Source organism: Magnolia sinica, chromosome 3 (assembly GCF_029962835.1).
Source record: "Magnolia sinica isolate HGM2019 chromosome 3, MsV1, whole genome shotgun sequence".
Taxonomy (NCBI): domain Eukaryota; kingdom Viridiplantae; phylum Streptophyta; class Magnoliopsida; order Magnoliales; family Magnoliaceae; genus Magnolia; species Magnolia sinica.
In genome coordinates, this window is record NC_080575.1 from 111232261 (window position 1) to 111249891 (window position 17631).

Consider the following 17631-nt stretch of genomic DNA (forward strand, 5'->3'; position numbering starts at 1 on the left):
AAAATGGTTGTAATAAGCGCACTGACATAAAGTATATTTGAAAGAAATGAGGAAATTTTAGACCTTAGGTGGGTAATAAGCATAAGTTTACAGATGAATGACTTGTTAATAAATTTTGAGTGTCCATTTATATTGCACATGCTTGGACATTGCATATTGTTCTATTAATATTGTTAGAGTATTAAAGTACTTTGATGTATATTAAATCCTGATTGCAGCAAATATGCCTAGACAATATGTTCTCTAGTGAGACAACACTACAATTATGGTATCAAATCTTAAGTGAGCCATGCTAAAAAAGATTCAAATATTAAGTCCAAGTTTTAAGTGGGCCATACTATAGGAAATGGTGGTTATTGAGTGCCACTGTTAAAAACTTCAAAGGGACAACGATATCACTCTTAGATCATTTTAAGACGGAGCCCGTAACTTTAGAAGATCTAAATCTTAGGTGGGCAACACTACAAGAAACGGTGTCGGTTGAAACGCCATGATCTAAAAGTAAATAAATAAATAAACATCATACGGCCCACCATAATGTTTATTTTACATCCAACCTCCTGATAAGATTACAAAGACATAGATGAAGGGTAAAAGCAAATATCAGCTTTATCTATAAACTGTTGAAGTCTGTTATAATTTTTAATGGTCAATAAACACGTTTTCTTGTAATGTGATCTACCTGAGATTTGGATTTACTTTATTTTTGGTCTAATGTCATAAAATGATATGGGAAAACGGATGGACGGAGTGGATATAGTACAAATACATCAAGACAGGCCCACGTTCAGGGCCGCACTGTGTTGGGTGAGGCCCATGCCACACCTAATCCGCGTTCCTGGCGTTACCTCGCGCGAATCGCCTAGGCTTTCTTCTGCACAATTCAAACGAGAGGAAGAGGGAAATAGAAAACAGAAACCGATCCGGTCTAATCTCCATTCAATCCCTTCCTCTTTCTGATTCCGAGGGATTTCTACCAAAACCCTGATCTCTCTCTCTCTCTCTCTCTCTCTCTCTCTCTCTCTCTCTCTCTCCCTCTTTCTCTCTACAGAAATTCATGGCCGAAAACGTCACCCCAAATGCGAAACAGAGGCCTCCTCCCATGTCTTCTCGCCTCCAATCTCCAACAAGCCCCTTCTTCCTGGGCTCCAACGACGACCAACTCGAACGCGCCCAAGCCCGCGCGGCCCGTGCCGCCGCCAACCGTAGAAAATCCACTGCTCATCCTCCGCCTCAGCCTTCGGACCGGTCAGATCTATTCAACAAAGACCAGATAGCAGAGCTCTTCCAAAACTGCATCAAACTCGCCAGCGAAAATGTGTGCAACTAACCCCCCTCAAAAAATGAGATTTACACAACACCCACTGTTTTTTACACCTACACCCCTCTGTAGATACACTCCAACCATGGGCTGCACTTTACCAAAGAAAAAGAGGCGTATGTCTCAAATGTGGTTGGGGTACAAATATCAGCTCATTTTATATTTATATTTATTTATTTTTTCTATTTTCCTGTGGTGTAGAAAATAAACCAGAAAAACACGTGGGATCTGACCCTCATCGATCATCTCAGTGAAATCATCAGGGTTGAATCGGAGGATGACGCCGAGACCAATTTCCAAAAGGTTTTTTTTTTTCCTTTTCCTTCTTAGAAATTGATATTTAACCCATCCTTTTTGGTAGATGCAGCAGTCTGTTTCTGCCTTTGCATGCCCCTATCTTGTGGAATTCTTCAGTTTGAATCCATTGTTCACGGATTCTACTATTTTTTCATTCTCCTTGATATAGGCGAGCTGTACATTGGAAGCTGGAGTAAAGATATACTCGTTGAGGGTTGATTCAGTGCATTCTGAGGCATACAAAGTTCTTGGTGGGATTAATCGGGTGGGCCATGAAGGCGATAAAGGTCCTTTTCTTTTCTTTTCTTTTGGTGCATTCAATCTTGGGGTCATTTGGCACTGTTGATTGGAGGGGATTTGAGGAGGTTTCAAATCCCCTGGTTGTTTGGCAGCTTAAAGTAACTGGGGGTTTCAAATCCTCTCTTTGAGGGGGTTTGCAATCCATGGTGAGAGCTTGGATTACACCTCAAATCATTTCAATAGTTGCAGGTGTAACATGTGTGTCACTATACTATCATTCTATTGGGCACATGGCCCACTAATGATGATCAGCACCGTCCAAACATTGTCCATGTTAATCAACGATTAAAAATCGTTGGTTAGTCACTCAGACATGATCTTGTGCTTGTGGCCCATCCGAGACTTGGAATTTCATCATTTTCAGGCAAATTATATATTTCAGTGGGCTTATCACACCCATCATGTCAAAAATTACATATCTCACTAATTAGAGATATTAAAGTTGATTTAGTAATTAAATTCAAACCCCTGTAAATATACCATGCACAGGTACTTTTGGATTAAAGTTGATTCACACTCGAGGGTGCCAAACACACTGGGAGGATTGCAAAGCCAGGGGGTTTCAAATCTTGAGGGTTCCGAATCCAGGGGGTTCCAAATCCACGCTCCCAAACAGGCCTTTAAGGTGCTCGAAGGAACCATCTTTATAATGTTGGAAAAAGGGCACATCATGTTGGCTGGCCTTGCTCTGTAGAAGTAGTGGCTAGATGCATCAAAAGGAAGGGTCACCTTTAGACTGGAAAAATCTAATTTCAGTTTCTAGAACTGTGCTTGTAGATTGAAGGCTACATTTGGATGCACTAGTGAACTGAATTGCAAATGATCAGTTTACTCAAGAGGAAGTGTTTCCTAGTATTCATAATGTGGACATAGGCCAAATTAATTGTAATTTGGGCTGAACTCAGTATGAATATAAAGTAGAAAAGTAGAATTAGGTTATTTCTGCTCTATTAGACTAATAGTTGCTACTCAAACTCATATTACATTCATATGCCCCTAAGCTTTATCATGTCAAGCTATTGCATGCTTTTGGCAGGGCTGTCAATAGGATCTGGACCTGCAGGCCCCCAATAAGACCAATCAGATTTTAACTGGTCTAGTTGTTTAGGAATCTGGTTTGGTTCAGGTCCACCACTTTGGGTCCCCATTTAAAAAGTCAGGTCTAGTTGGGTTTGGGTCGGGTCCAGTTAAATTTAATATTAATATCAATATATTACATGCATATTATTTATTCTAGAAGTGGAATGAGGTTTGCTAAGCCACATGCATGTAAGAAAGCCCCATTTACATACTGTGCATGTGTCGAAGTGGTACACATGTGAATGAGCTAATCCATATCATTTACTGCCCTTATTTGACCTGGACCCAATCCGAATCAGACTCTAAACCAGGGTCTGATCCGAACCCGACTCTAAACCAGGGTCCAAAGATTGACTGGGATCAGCACCTAAGCCGAAAGGAACAGGATCTGGGAAGACCTGAACTCGTTCAGCGAGGGCATGGATGCTCTAGGACCTGAGCTGAAGCTGATCTGTTGACAGCCCCATGCTTAGGCACTTCTTATTTGTCCATGTCATAATATTGTGGTTTATTGTAACAGAGGACACTGTAGAGGGTGAAAACATTGATTCTGTACAAGAAGAGGGCCGTCCGAAGAAAGAGTCAGAGAAAAAGGTGGTTATCTTTGTCACTAATGCAGATTAATGCATTAATTGCCATCTGACACTGTTTAATATATACAGATCTCACCTTTATCAACATTGGAGTCATCTTTTGAGGCTCTAAATGTAAAGAAGTTTGATGGTAATTAGCTGTTGCTATATTCTTTCGTTAAAGATTTGGTAATTCTGATACTTCTTTTCAAATTTCAATTCATATGCTACAATGTTTTAGTGTTCTGTTTTTTGTTCCAGTGGCCTTCACTGTGGATCCTTTATATCATCAATCGTCTGCACAATTTGATGAAGGTGGAGCCAAGGGTCTTCTCCTCAATAACCTTGGAGTATATGGTGGCTGTCGAGTGCTTTTTGATTCACTTGAAACACCAGGGAAGAATCTATCATGTGCACCACAAACTGATTTATCAGAACAGATCGATATTTCTTTTGCAAGAGGTGTGGCTGCATATACTGTTTGGTGATTCTAGTTCTGTTACATGTACAAATTTTTTGCAAATTCCTCTCTCTCTCTCTCTCTCTCTCTCTTCCTCTTTGTCCTGACCGTTTACTTAGTTTCTTCACAGAGTACATTGAGCAAATGATGATTCAAATGCGTCAGAAGAAAGACATCTCTCCATCACTGAGGGATATTGTGAATCAGTTTGATGAAGATAATCGGAGGCCACCGGATGTATTTTCTGTAGACCAGACAACAGTGGAACAGGATGCTTCAGCCAGCTATAATCAAGCTGAGGTGGAAAATGATGTGTTTGATGATTGTGGGCCTTGGGGCTTTGATAACGATGACCAGACAAGTGTGCACGATGACCTCTCAACCTCTGCAAATCCACATTTCGCAAGTAACCATGAGGTAATCGACTAGTCGTGCTGTGCCATTCGTCTAATTGATTAATATTCTATATCATTTAATGGATTCTGTGTTTTGTAGGAGAATGGCAACTATATATTCCATGAACCTGATGCGGATGTTAGATTCGAAAAAGTTGCTGCTTTTGCGTTTCTAGGCCTGGGATGTATTTCAAAACAAAATTCTTGGGCAGGTCCTGATCATTGGAAGTATCGGAAAGCTAAAGGTAGATATTGAAGGTGGAAAGCTTGTCTTTGTTTTGCATACTTTAATGCTGTGATGCATGTTGTTGATTAGGTCTGAACCTGTAGTTCAGTTGGATGGTGCTGTGTTTCAAGCTTCAACCATGAGATCATGACTTAAACGCAGCTTACCTATAAAAGGAAAACACATGAAAGTTCATTGCTTTAACTTAATATTGTTTTTCAGGTCCGGAGCAGGATCCAGTTTCAGCAAGTGGATCATTAGCAACATCAAAGAAATCAAAGAACAGAAAGCAGGCAGCCATTGATATCGATTTCACAAAATCCTTAGGCAAGGAAATGCCAGATATCTTTGCGCTTCCAAAAAATCCAAAGTCATTATTGCTTCCTGCAAGTAGAGTTCCTTGCAATACTACACTTCCAGAAGACTGTCACTATCAGCCTGTGGATCTCGTCAAGTTGTTTCTTCTTCCCAATGTTATGGTAAGATCTGGTGTTTGGATGGAATGTTGTACCTTTCTTTGCCCTAATTTGGTTCTCTCATCTTTAGATTCCATTTTGTGGCTGAGTATTTTGATGATAAAAAGCCTCTCTCTTTTTGTAGTGCCTTGGGAAGAGAGGAAGAAAATCTTCAGGTAAGTTACGCTTCTTTGGGTGACATGATATTGCTCTCTATGCAGTTCTGTATGACCATAAGATTTTACAAAACTGAAGAATATTAGTAACTTGTTTCATTATACAAGTTAGTGAAGCAAACTAATTTTCGTGGTTCTAGTTGTCATGAATTGGGTTGCTAATCCTGCTTTGTTGTGAACCTTTGCTTTTATGTGAGGCTCCCTTTTATCTTTCACAGCCTCTCACATCCATATATATTTATACTTACGTTGAAAAATATATTATGCTATGAGTTTAGAGTCATAAATACATTGGACATGGACAAATATCTCTGTATAAATAGAAATACGTTGATAGTATATAAATGGTATATAAATACTTCTAAATTACAAGAACAAAACATTGAGGTTATTTCCTAGTAGTTGTGTCGACATGTGCCCAACATGTCTGACATGTGTTTTGGACATGACTTTTTTAATTAGAAAATGTAGTGTTCTTGTTAGAATTATTGGGAGGTAAGGCAATTATGAATCCGACACCTCCCAGTTGAAGCAATGGCTGCACACCATTGAGCTCTGGGCTTGAGCCTGTTGTTACCAATGCCATAATAGTTATGTGAGCAGCAAATGCCAGAACATGCCTTTAGATCATTTATTTTGCCCTCTGCATTGGCTGTTGGTAGGAGCAGTCTTTATTGATAATCATGGGCTAAGTATTTTGTAATAATATTGTTTTCCTTATTTTCTATACTCATAAAAGTAATTCATTTGATGTGGCGTCCCTTAATACATGTGACAAGGTCTTATGCTTGCAAATTTTTTTAAAAAATAAGTTTGGTAACACATTTTCTACATTTGTTGTTGTTTTGAGCATCTCTCCAAATAAAATCACATTATCCCATTATAGGAGAATACTACTGTGCCCACCTTCATGGCATGTTAGCATGCACACATTAGCTTTGTGCTCAAAGCTTTTAAATGACACATGGGACAATCTAATCATTTATCCGGACTGTCCATTCATTCCATATCACTATTGGTAGGCAACAATAGCATGCAAAAATATTCCTTGTCAAGATTGAGATGAGAAAAAACTTGGTCTAATCATCATCCTAAAAGATCTACTTGGCAGGTCAGTGGAGTGCTAATGATTCTGATATTGGCTTGGTCAGATGGTGCTAACCATCTGATCTATGGCTGGTTTGAATAGATGTCAGTTATAATAAAAAATAACAGGGATTATAATCATCTGATTTTTTATTATTTTTATTTTTATTTTTTTGCTTCTGGCCTCGCAAAAGTGGTATGGAATTATTCATAAATAAAGTGGCATGGAATTAGTGGACAGTCCAGAATCTCCAGATTGATGATTAGACTACCCCATGTTTCATTTGAAAGTTTTGGCAAAATGCTAACATGCCCGTGAAAGTGGATATATATTAGATTTTTTTGTACTTAGTTATATCAAAGTTATTCATTTCTATTAGTTAAAAACTTTTGCTTCCACCTTGTTTTTTAATGATAACATGCATTTCTAGTACGTAAATTATCATGCTTATTCTCTTGTCAGATGAATCGAGACGAGAAAGCCACACTAATGAAGGATTTGCATCATGGGATAATGATAGTGAGATCAGTGGCCATTTTGATGATGGGAATGTTCTCAGTGATATGGAAGACTCGAGCACTCTTGTTTCACACCCTCGGCAGGTTCATTTTTACTCTTTTCGTTAACTTAACTTTACATTAATCTCTGATGAGGATCAGTTTGATATGAACCTGAAGAAACTTTGCCATTAGCTGTTCATCTGATGCTAAGATCTCTTTTGGAATAACCGAAATTTTTTTTCCCAATTTTGGATGATTAAGATGCTTTCAGGCTGCAAAAAGTAGACGGTGGTTCTTCGTCCAACCAAACATTATGTTTCAAAGTTCGACATGCTTTTTCTAATTTCGTGGTTATTTCCTTTTCTTCTTTCATCAGTAAAGTCTGTTATGTTGCTTAAAATGGACATTATCGGGATGGAGAAGCAAGAATCTCTCTTTTGGGGAGCGCATCACGTTGATTAAAGCGGCTTTCAAATATGCTTTTATACTTCAGGGTGCTATTTCAATTCCCTTAAAGCATAATCAGGAGGTTAGAAAGGATCCAAAGGGATCTCTTATGGAGAGGAGCGGAAGGGAAAAAATTTCATTTAGTCAATTGGGCTGAGGTTTGCAAACCAAAGGAGAAGGGGGCACTTGTCATAAGATTGCTGAAGCTTTTCAATTTAGTTCTTCTCACAAAGTGGTGACACTTATCGAACAAGGTGCTTTCTTGTAAGTATGGTGAGGAAAGCAGGTGGTGGTTTACGTCTCCCTCATCTCCCTATAGGGCTTTAGGAATTTGGAAGCTAGTACTTAAAGTGACAAGCTCCTTTAGAGAGGAAATCTCCTCCCCGGGAGATGGGTTGCACATCAGATTTTGGGAGGATAGATGGTTTGGAGATGGGCCTTTTAGCTCAGGTTTTCCACATTTATTCGGGGTGGGAAGGGAGAGAGACTCTCATTGCTCAGTGTATCTCGAGGGTCAAGGAGCAAATGATTTGGAATCCATATTTAGAAGGGACCCTCTAGACGAGGAGATCAGTGAGTATCTTAGGATGATGGAACCGCTTCATAACCGAGGCAACATTATCCATAATGGGGATAGATGAGTTTTGGAACCCAAGTAAGTCTAGAGCTTTTTTTTTTTTTTGGCAAGGTCATTCTATTCAGTGCTTTAAGGCCTATCTCTTTTGGAAATCAAGGACCCAATTCGCCATATTTGGAGATACCTAAGACCTCATTGGGTGGTGGCTTTTGGTTTGCTAGTGGAAAAGAACAATGTCCTTATGATTGATAACTTAAGGAAAAGGTAGATGATCTTACCTAATGGGTGCAATCTCTATTTACGAGACGAGGAAAACTTGGATCATCTACTTTTGTATTGTGTCTTCTCTAGGAAAATTTGGGATTTTATTTATTTATTTATTATTTATTTATTATTTATTTATTTTTATTTTTTTTGAGTTGTAGGAAGTCAATTGGGTCATGTCCCATCCCATGGGGGACCTTTCTCCAAATCAAGTTTTCCATAAAGCAGAATGGTTGGTTATGGAATGGGCTATAGAGAAAAATATGTGTGCATGGATTTGAGTAGTTGTGTAGAGTATCATATGCCTTTTTGATATCTATACTATATATAACGCAGACAACTTTTGGGCAATTTTGCTTTTGCATTTAATTTTGTAGTGTGGAAAATAGAGTTGTACACAAGTCGAGTTTGCTCGGTCAACTCGACTCGACTTGACTCGGAAAAGCTCCCACCCGCCTTGGCTTGAAACTGGATTTGGACCAAGTTGAGTTGGTTTTTGGAGCTCGAAAAAATTTCGAACCCCGACTTGATGACTTGGTCATTTTGATCTTGATGTTGCTTGCCGAATGTTTCATGAAATACGTCAATGAAGTGTTATTTCTTGGATTGCCCTCATATCAGGGTATTCTCAAAATGGGTATTCAAGGGAAGATTGAAGAAACAAATCCCTACAAAAAAAAAAAAAAACTTTACATTGTAGGACTGCCCTCATTTTTTGATCTTGATGTTGCTTGCTAAGTGTTTGATGAAATGCCTGCAAAGTGCTCTTATTGATTTGCATTCAAAGTGTGAGAGAATGAAGATGCAATCTATGTGTTTGAGAAAATGTCTCACAGGCTTGAGCGGCTGATCGAACCGAGCTGAGCTAGCCAATTAGTAACGAGGACCGAGCCGAGCCGAGTTTGAGTTGGGGTTGTCTACTGGCCGAGCCGATTTGAGTTGTGCCTAGCTCAACTCGGTTCGACTCATGTACAACTATAGCGGAAAACTTTGAATAGTTAAAGGACATGGAAAGGCATTTTAAATGAAGTTAGGGGTATTTTGGGAATTAGAAAATGTGATTGTTGTTTGATTTATGGTTTAGATTTCCCCTGCTAAAAGCCTACAACGGCCAGCAAGTTAGATTTTACCTGCATCCTTTCAGTTGTTCGTTTGAACTTCCTTCTGTGTGTAGCCCACATGGTATGTACTAGTAGGGAAATTGTGCAAGAAGCCTTTGTAGGGCCCACCATCATAATTGTGTGAAATGCATACCATACATATGTTGTGCTGGCTCATGTTATTATGTCAACCCAACAACAAAGAGATCTAAAGCTCGAATGAGCCACATCATAAGAAACTGTGGAGATGGGCTGTGCACAATTGAAACCATGAGCACCCTTCTTTGTCTCCCTGCATGTATCTCGTAACTTTGCTACAATTACTCCCTTTTTTCATTCCCCTTTCCAATTTCTCCCTCTATATACTATTGCATATGCCACTTCCCCCAGTTATTAATAATGGTGTTAGTTTAATGTGGTTAAAATTTATATAAAAAAGGAGTATGATACTCCTCCTGACTACATAAATCCATGCACATACACATCTATTGACATGGGCTAGGGTTGACAACACATTTTGTAGGGAGCTCAGCAGAGGATTTTTAGGATAGCCGGGGAGAATTTCCTTCTTTTTATTAACTGGATGACCTCCCATCATCCTTTGTCTCCTTGTTTTGCTATCGTTTTAATAAAATTTGTAGTTACTGTTCCAAAAAAAAAAAGAAAAAAGAAAAAAAAAAAGAAAAGAAAAGAAAAAGAACCGAAGTTTGTTGCCTATACTAAAAATGTCCTTTATGATTTCTCATATATCTATCTTCATTTAGTGTATTGATCGCCCACAATATACCAATGCCCATTTCATGTCTCCATTTCAAGCACTTTTGTTTGGAAGAGCCTCCAATCTAGAGCTCTAGAAAGGTCATAGTTGCTCTATAGCTGCTTATAAAAAGTGTTTTCACTATCAGTATCAATGCATGTATCACACACTTGTTATGCGAAAACATATATGGTATTGCATGGGAAATATCACATGTATTGTGTATTACAATTTTTGGGAAACATCGGGAAATTGATTGAATTTTTCAATAAAACTTTAGATATTAAAAAAGACATTAATACACACTTATAACTCAAAAGATCACAAAAAAACAAGTAAACATGGTAAGTTTCCTTTGTATAGGGTCCTAAACCACGCGCTGTCTGACAGAAGTGATGCAACTATATTCAAATCAGTTCATATAATTTAAACCATAAAAGACATGTATGAAAACACAATCAATACATTCAAAAGCCAAATTCATCCTGCAATGTATAGTGGTTTTATTTAAAAAATATATATTTTAAAATTTTTTATTTATAATTGTTAAAGAAATTAAATTTATTTTTGAAAATAAATAAATGAGTATGGTGATGTCAAGATCAGCATACACTTGTAAATATATAAACTCAAAGGCATAAATAATATCCTGGCAATGTAATTAAAAAAAAAAAAAACTATTTTCCATTTATTTTTTGATATTTTTGATTAGCAAATATTTTTTTCTCAAAAATTCCAAAAAGTTTGCCAATCCATGGATAAGCCTCCAAGCATTCTCATGTGATTGTTCCACACTTAAATTGCAAGTAAAAAATGGTGAAATTGGATTTTTCCCAAATTCCTCAATTCCCAAATTTGAAAGTTGGCAGGTCAAAATTCATGATTGAGCATGCAAAACATACAAATTCACATATTACTAACTTCATCTGACAGATTCCAAGCAAATAATAAAAAAATAGTTGAAATTAGTACGAACTCACTGATTGGATTTCTGGTACTACACGCTCTTTGATATTGATTTCCGCACCCAAATTCCCTTCTCTTCAAACAAATGAAAAAATTGGTCGAAATCCCCTCAACAACATAATTCCAGCAAAAATGAAAAAATAAAATCAGAGAAAATCATTTTTTATTGTGGATTTTTGGTGAATTTCCGAAAATTTTCAGAAGGGGATTGACGCAAGTCCGATATTGTTGATGTGTATTGGTGACATCATCCATACGTGTGATGTGTATCGACGATACTGAAAATTTCAGAGCAACAATATTTTCATAATATTGTATTGTCTTGATATATCATTGATATATTGTGATATATCATGATATATCGACTGATATTGGAAAGTTTCCCAACTACAGCCTATTTTCTTATCGGCACTATGCGATATTGATCGGGTGTTACTTTCTATGCTGCAATCACTGTGTACAATTAAGTGCCACTAGCAAAGCCAAAGGCTGGGGAAGCAAGTTGCTCTGATATGGAGTCTCATCATATGACATCGAACCAATTATTGAAACATTGTCTACCTCCAACCCCTCAAGCAGCAGCCGCAACATCTGCAACTACGCATACTTATTTGCATTTTCATTATCTATTGTTCTAGCATTGTTAAATGACTTTGTACTAATACTTGCTTCTTCTTTCAAAACTGTAGGTAAATAAAATTGAAGTTCAATATGACAAGTCTTCTAAGCAGGTTGATGTTCATGTATTGAAAGAAACGCTCTGGGATCATTTGCAAGAATGCATTAAAAACACTGAGATGGTAAGCCTGTTAATTTTTTTTTGGCGATTTGTTTGCTCCACATATTATTCTTCATTCTCAGTAAGGATGTAGAAGATCGATTCGGGTCAATTCTTTCCGCATTGTCTATCAAAGAAATCTAGATGCAAGATTTTTTTAGTTTTACTTTCATTTGTCATGGATTGAGGTGATGCTTTAAGTTATATAGCGTTCACCACCCAAACATCTCGTGAAACTTCCATAGAATTAACTGTACACTAGCGTAATGGACTGATGAACCTAGTTGATCTAACTCATGTTTTCAGCTTGTCATAAATATTTTTGATTAGTTGAAATAAACATATACTTGAAGTATTTTACTCTGTTTTGTGCATTACATACAAGGTCCCCTTGAAGCATCTCTGGGAATATCCCCGATGATGTTGCGCATAACCTTTTCTTTGCAAACTTTATGGGAGTTGTTGAGGTGTTAAACATCATGGACATTTTGTACCCACGATATGCCTATATCTCGCTGCAGCACCTTTTTGCCTTGGTAGAGGCCAGAGGGGGACTCATCCGTTGCGATTGCTTGGATGCCTGGGAGATCCCCACCACCCGTTTTGTATTTATATCTGCTATGGATGCAATTTCTTATATTTGTTTGTTATTCATGTGATTATACTGTTTTTCAAATATCATTAAACCAAGGATTCCTAATGGTGGATATGGTATTTCAATAGGGACATGAGGAAGAGGTATCTTTCAACCATGTCTTGAGCAGCTTTCCTGCCGACTGTGCAGCAGCTGCATCCAAGGATATTTCCCCACACCTGTGTTTCATATGTCTCTTGCATTTGGCTAATGAGCATGGTCTGAGCATCCACGACTGCCCCACTTTGGATGAACTCCATATACGCATTCCTCAGCATGCCAAAGCATTCGTGCAGTGATCCTGCCATCCTCCCCCACACCATGGATCTCTGTATTAGCAGGTGCACAAGTGCCTGCAACTCAATGTAATCATGTACCATGCTGCTAGCAGCTTTCTTTCCATGATCAAGACTGGCAAGTGACCATGTAAGCTCCACACCCCTCTGTTTGTTCTCACTTATTTTGTACTTGATATTGACTTATCATGTGTTCCAAATTGACCTTTTTGCTGCTTGCAAATGGGCAAAAGGCTGGCACGGTTTGATTACTGCAGTTTGCATGAGTCTGTTGTTTATGATAATCCTTTTGAAGGCACTTTATTTGTTTTAGGTCAGTATGGCAGCACCTTTATTGAAGGATATGCTGTTATTCTTCTGTAGGACAAGGTTTTACTAGTATTTCTTAAGTAGAAAGGAAATGTTGTATCAACCAAATAGGGTGGATGAAAACCGGGTTTAAAATATCAACATGTATCATATCATATTGGGATTGTATCGCGATACATTCATCTGGCAATATGACACAGATTTCTCTGCATTGTGATTTAGGCATGTATCAAACTATTGAAGTGATCTTTCAAAAAAAAAACTATTGAAGTGTGTCATATCATATTGGGAATGTATCATGAGACATCCATCTGGCAACAGGATGCAAATGTCTTGGCATTGTGATTTGGATATGTATCTAAGGGAACTGTTTGTATTGGTTCGCATCAATGATACATTTTGATACAATTGCTTACTGTCAAAATACATAGCTGACATATTCACATCAATGCTCTTGCATGTGTGATATAATCCATTGGTCACAATATCATAAGACGCAAAAAAGTCTAGTGGAAATTTGAGAAAAACTTTTGTACTCGAGTAAGGGTTGACAAGCTGGCGGTAATACATAGTGCACTTGGCATAGAAATAACTCAAATTAAACTGTCCAAACTGTGGGCCACAAATTTAGATAGATTATAGCCCAAACATCATACTCATTTAATTAATTAACTAGCTGATTGGTGGGCATTTTATCAATGGTTGAGATGAAAAAGTGCTAATGGTTGGGATTCGGCAAACTGTTGTCCAACATTCAGAGGTTAGATTTGGCAATCGAGTTTTTATTTTTGGAAAATCTTATTTTGACCGTTTAATTTGAGTTAATGCAATGCCATGTACAATTTCAGAGTGCCTGAGCATCAAGCCTCAGACTAGGCTGGAGCATCAAATAACTCTACAGTGGAAATTATTCTGTGAGTCATCTTCCATGAGCTTCATGTAACCTATCTGCCACCTTCCATGTTGCAAGAGGATAGTGAATTGGGACCATCTACCTTGTGACCCTTGCTGTGGATGCCCTGCAGTTCAAAATCCACTCTAATCAGTGGTCCAACTACAGTGGGGAAAGGTGTGTGAAAGTGATGACTGCTTTTGTGTGATCATTGTTGTTTTTGAAGTGCGGGCCACCACAGCACAATCTCCTTGGTTGAAAGAGAAACTTTGACGGATGATACGCTGGCACCTAGAATTACTCAGAAAATGCATGCGTGCCATTCATGTAATTCAAATTAAACTGCCTGGTGACCCATTAAATCAAAGGTCTTGATCACTCTAGGGGACTTGTGGAGCTCTGTTATGTTGGCATTCCTCTTCAGAGGAAAGCTGGGGGCATAGCTCAAACAGAAAAGAGAGAATTGTAGGAACCTGACAGGGGAGCAAGTGAGCCAAATAAGGGGAGCTCTACAACCTACCCATTCAACAATAGGGTCTAGATTTTAGGCCGACCCAATTCATTAGTATATGGATCGAGTTGAAGTCCAAATCCAAATAACTTGGGATTGGGTTGGGTATGGGTGAAGTCTAGACTGAGGATTCAGACCCAACCCATTTATCTGTAGTGATTTGGGATGAGTCTAAATCGAGTGGATCTAATTTCTAATTTCCTATATAACATTGGGGCTTCTGAGTTTCTTATTTGTGGCGAACATGGACCTTTCCTTTTGTGCACCTAGTTTATGCATGCGTTGGCTTATGGTTGTTTTATCTGAGCCACTTATCTGATGGCCCCATCTAGACTGTGATGCCCAAAAGTTCTCCCAAATTGGAAAATCCCAATCATCAAATGTTTGATCTTCTCTGTTGAATATGGATTGTTGGTGTGTCGTGTATCTGCGTGCCAATTGAGGGTATTTTTTGGGCATGGTGAATCCATGATGGTGACATCAGATCAACAGCTTGTATACACATGTACTTGGTGCACGACAGGGTAGTCATCTTCTTAACAAACAATAAACTCACCCCTTGACATAGATATCTTGTTGAGACAACTTAATTATATGTTTTCTTTAAGCAAGTTTCTGTATGACATCAATTGCCTTAGTTTATATATTTCTTAGCTTAGTAATTCCCTAGTTCTCACAAAATATGTTTGGATCACACTTTTTTGTTGGCCTTTATACTTGGAAATTTCATTCCCCAGCTTTTCATCGGAATGCTGGGGAATGAAAAGCCTAGGGAATTTAAACAATTATTTATACTTTAACTAGGCGTATCAACCAAACAATTTAATCATTCCCCCAGGGATTACTAAGCCAAGTTTAACATTCCTCAAGGAACATAAAAATTAGGGAATGAATTCACCAGCAGCTAAAGAGGCACTTAATTACTTTAATTAAGGGGATTTAAAGTTTAGGTATTGAGTTTGTGTGGACATGGATAGCTGTAAAGATTATGTTTTCCAAGCACCAGGTTGATTCTCAAAAGGGTCATCTATTTGTATAGCAAGTGAAACTATCCTCATCAGACAGTAATCACCTTGTTTCTTGCCTCACTTTTTGCAATGTAAATTTTGATTTTTTAAGGCAAAACATAGGTTGAGTAGTAGGGGTGCCAACCGATAACAAATGGTCCAATAATTATTACCATTGAATCCATGGCTTTTATTTTTCCAACTCAAACAATGATAAATGTCAAATCAAGGAAACTGATTGTTCTATCATTGATTCCTTATATCCAAACATGCTCATGGGAAGTCCAAATTTGACCCGTCTAAGAGTCACGCGGGCAGTATGGGTCGGGTCAATTTTGACAGATTCTAAAATTAGTCCATTCGAAAGATCCTGGCCACTAGTCTTGGGACCTCCTTATTTGAACATGGACCATTAGGGCCTGTTTGGAACATGGGATTAGGTGCTATGGCATTGCATTTTGTCCAATGTAAATTCCATCGTATATTTGGAATCCATGAGAGGGATCGAATTAATCTAGGAATTATATCATCCAGTTCCAGCAAGAAATGAGGCGGGATTTCTGGAGGAATTTGAAATCCACACTACATCTGTGGGCACCAGGTTGATCCATCTGTTTTATCGACACCTTCCATTCACATGTGCTCTTTACATGTGACACACAAGTTGCATATGCATATAGGTGACCGGCATCATTTGTGAAATCTGGCTGTTGATTTTCCAAAGGAAGAATATGATCCCAAAACAGGTAAGTGATTCTCTTTCTTGACAGTGTATTAGAGCCGAGCAATTCAGAGGATATGATTGCTTGATCCGTGTGATTTTATAGATGTGTATCATTGACAATCGTACCCCCAATTTGTATGGTCTCTGTACATGAGCCCGTCAGGTGATCAGAGGATGAGGACTGCGGATGAGGAATCCGGTGCAGCACAAATGAAAAAGTTCCACGTGCACGTGTGGACCTAATGTGAAAAGTGAAGATTTCCTGCGTGAAATGACGATTTCGCCAGGCGTGTCCTGCTGGGCGCAATCTGCGTCCGAGGATGAGTGACCAGTCACTCCTGCTGGTGTGCTTATTAATAAAAAGCTGTGATGTATTAATAGGTGCGTGTTTAGGAAAAGTTCTAGGTTCCTGTGATAGTCTATCACCATGATGAAAGCGGGACCTAAAGACCACTTTCAAAATGGTGGTGGCTCACAACTTTTTAAGCCCGGTTCCTCTACAACCATTGTAGGATAAGTTTATACTAATACTACGTATGTGGGGACTACAGTGATGTAGGCCCACATCCACTCCGTACACAAGGTGTGCCTTTCCAACATTAAAGCCGTATCCTGCAAATCAGACTGTTCCAAGACAGGTGCGTCACACGACACCTGAAAATCAGACCTATCCAAGACAGGTTGGGGAATAGGAACCCTTGAAGTGACTGATTTTTTAGGGTTTTTTAAAATCCAAGACAGTTCCCTCCGTGCGGGGAACTGACTGTTTTTTGGGTTCTTATTCAAGACAGCGGTGCGTCATACCATAGGAAAAGTCTGGGGTTTGCCTCATTTGAGTTTTTGGATATTGGAAAAAGAAAGCACAAAACTAGAGAAGAAATGAAGCAATCTGAGATGAAAATATCATACCATTGAAGTTTTGATACGAATGACCAATGTCTCAAAGATAGATTCGCTTCCATTTTCTAAATATTCCATCAAGTGCAAAAGAGGGAATAATAAATTTTCTACAAGAAATCCGTGATTCAACATGAAGATTTGTACCTTATAGTGTAGAACATATTTCCAAGTGTTGACACTGATATACCTTATAAACATATTTTGAAGAATAAATTAGGCTATGGATAACTTGATCGGTAAATGTTTTTGTATCTTTAGACTACAATGTCCGTGGCTTATAGTTTTATAGAGACATGGTGTCCTTTGAAACACTCTTCCTCTTGATGAAATCCACATTTCTATTCACATAAAATAATAATTTTGTAATAATTACACATTAAGATACATGATCTAGAACTTTGATGGGCCATGAAAAATTAAAACAGTTTCCTCCCTTGATTTGCATTTCTCTCTGCTATGGCCCATCAGAATTTTAGATTAGGGTGAAAATTTCTCATGTGAGGTTTCATGGGATTCCACATCACATGGACCGTCCATATTAGACACCCATGACACGTGTGCACACCGGGGAGCTTGACTCTATATATATATATATATATA

The 17631-nt window shown here is 38.3% G+C and overlaps 1 protein-coding gene across 2 annotated transcripts; it reads left to right on the forward strand.

The window, feature by feature from the left end:
- The first annotated feature begins 820 nt into the window (after window positions 1-820).
- LOC131240714 (condensin complex subunit 2) lies at window positions 821-14267 on the forward strand. Of its 2 annotated transcripts, XR_009168844.1 has the most exons (14): window positions 821-1318; window positions 1523-1624; window positions 1788-1905; window positions 3519-3592; window positions 3661-3721; window positions 3832-4032; window positions 4161-4447; window positions 4526-4670; window positions 4874-5130; window positions 5252-5282; window positions 6832-6971; window positions 11670-11780; window positions 12482-12818; window positions 13846-14267. XR_009168844.1 is itself a non-coding variant. In XM_058239135.1 (13 exons), exons 1-13 carry the CDS (start codon window positions 1058-1060, stop codon window positions 12689-12691), a joined length of 1998 nt encoding a protein of 665 aa, XP_058095118.1. In that variant the 5' UTR covers window positions 821-1057; the 3' UTR covers window positions 12692-13208. The 2 variants fall into 2 exon arrangements, 1 of the variants encoding a protein (XP_058095118.1); XM_058239135.1 differs by lacking the exon at window positions 13846-14267 and having other exon boundaries at window positions 12482-13208.
- The last annotated feature ends 3364 nt before the right edge of the window (window positions 14268-17631 follow it).

Excerpts from the sequence above, each read along its gene's own strand:
- LOC131240714 (XM_058239135.1), top strand. The coding sequence starts at position 1,058 with ATGGCCGAAAACGTCACCCCAAATGCGAAACAGAGGCCTCCTCCCATG. Across the intron at positions 1,319-1,522 it reads TCAAACTCGCCAGCGAAAAT|AAAATAAACCAGAAAAACAC; the intron begins GTGTGCAACTAA and ends CCTGTGGTGTAG. Across the intron at positions 3,722-3,831 it reads AAATGTAAAGAAGTTTGATG|TGGCCTTCACTGTGGATCCT; the intron begins GTAATTAGCTGT and ends TTTTTGTTCCAG.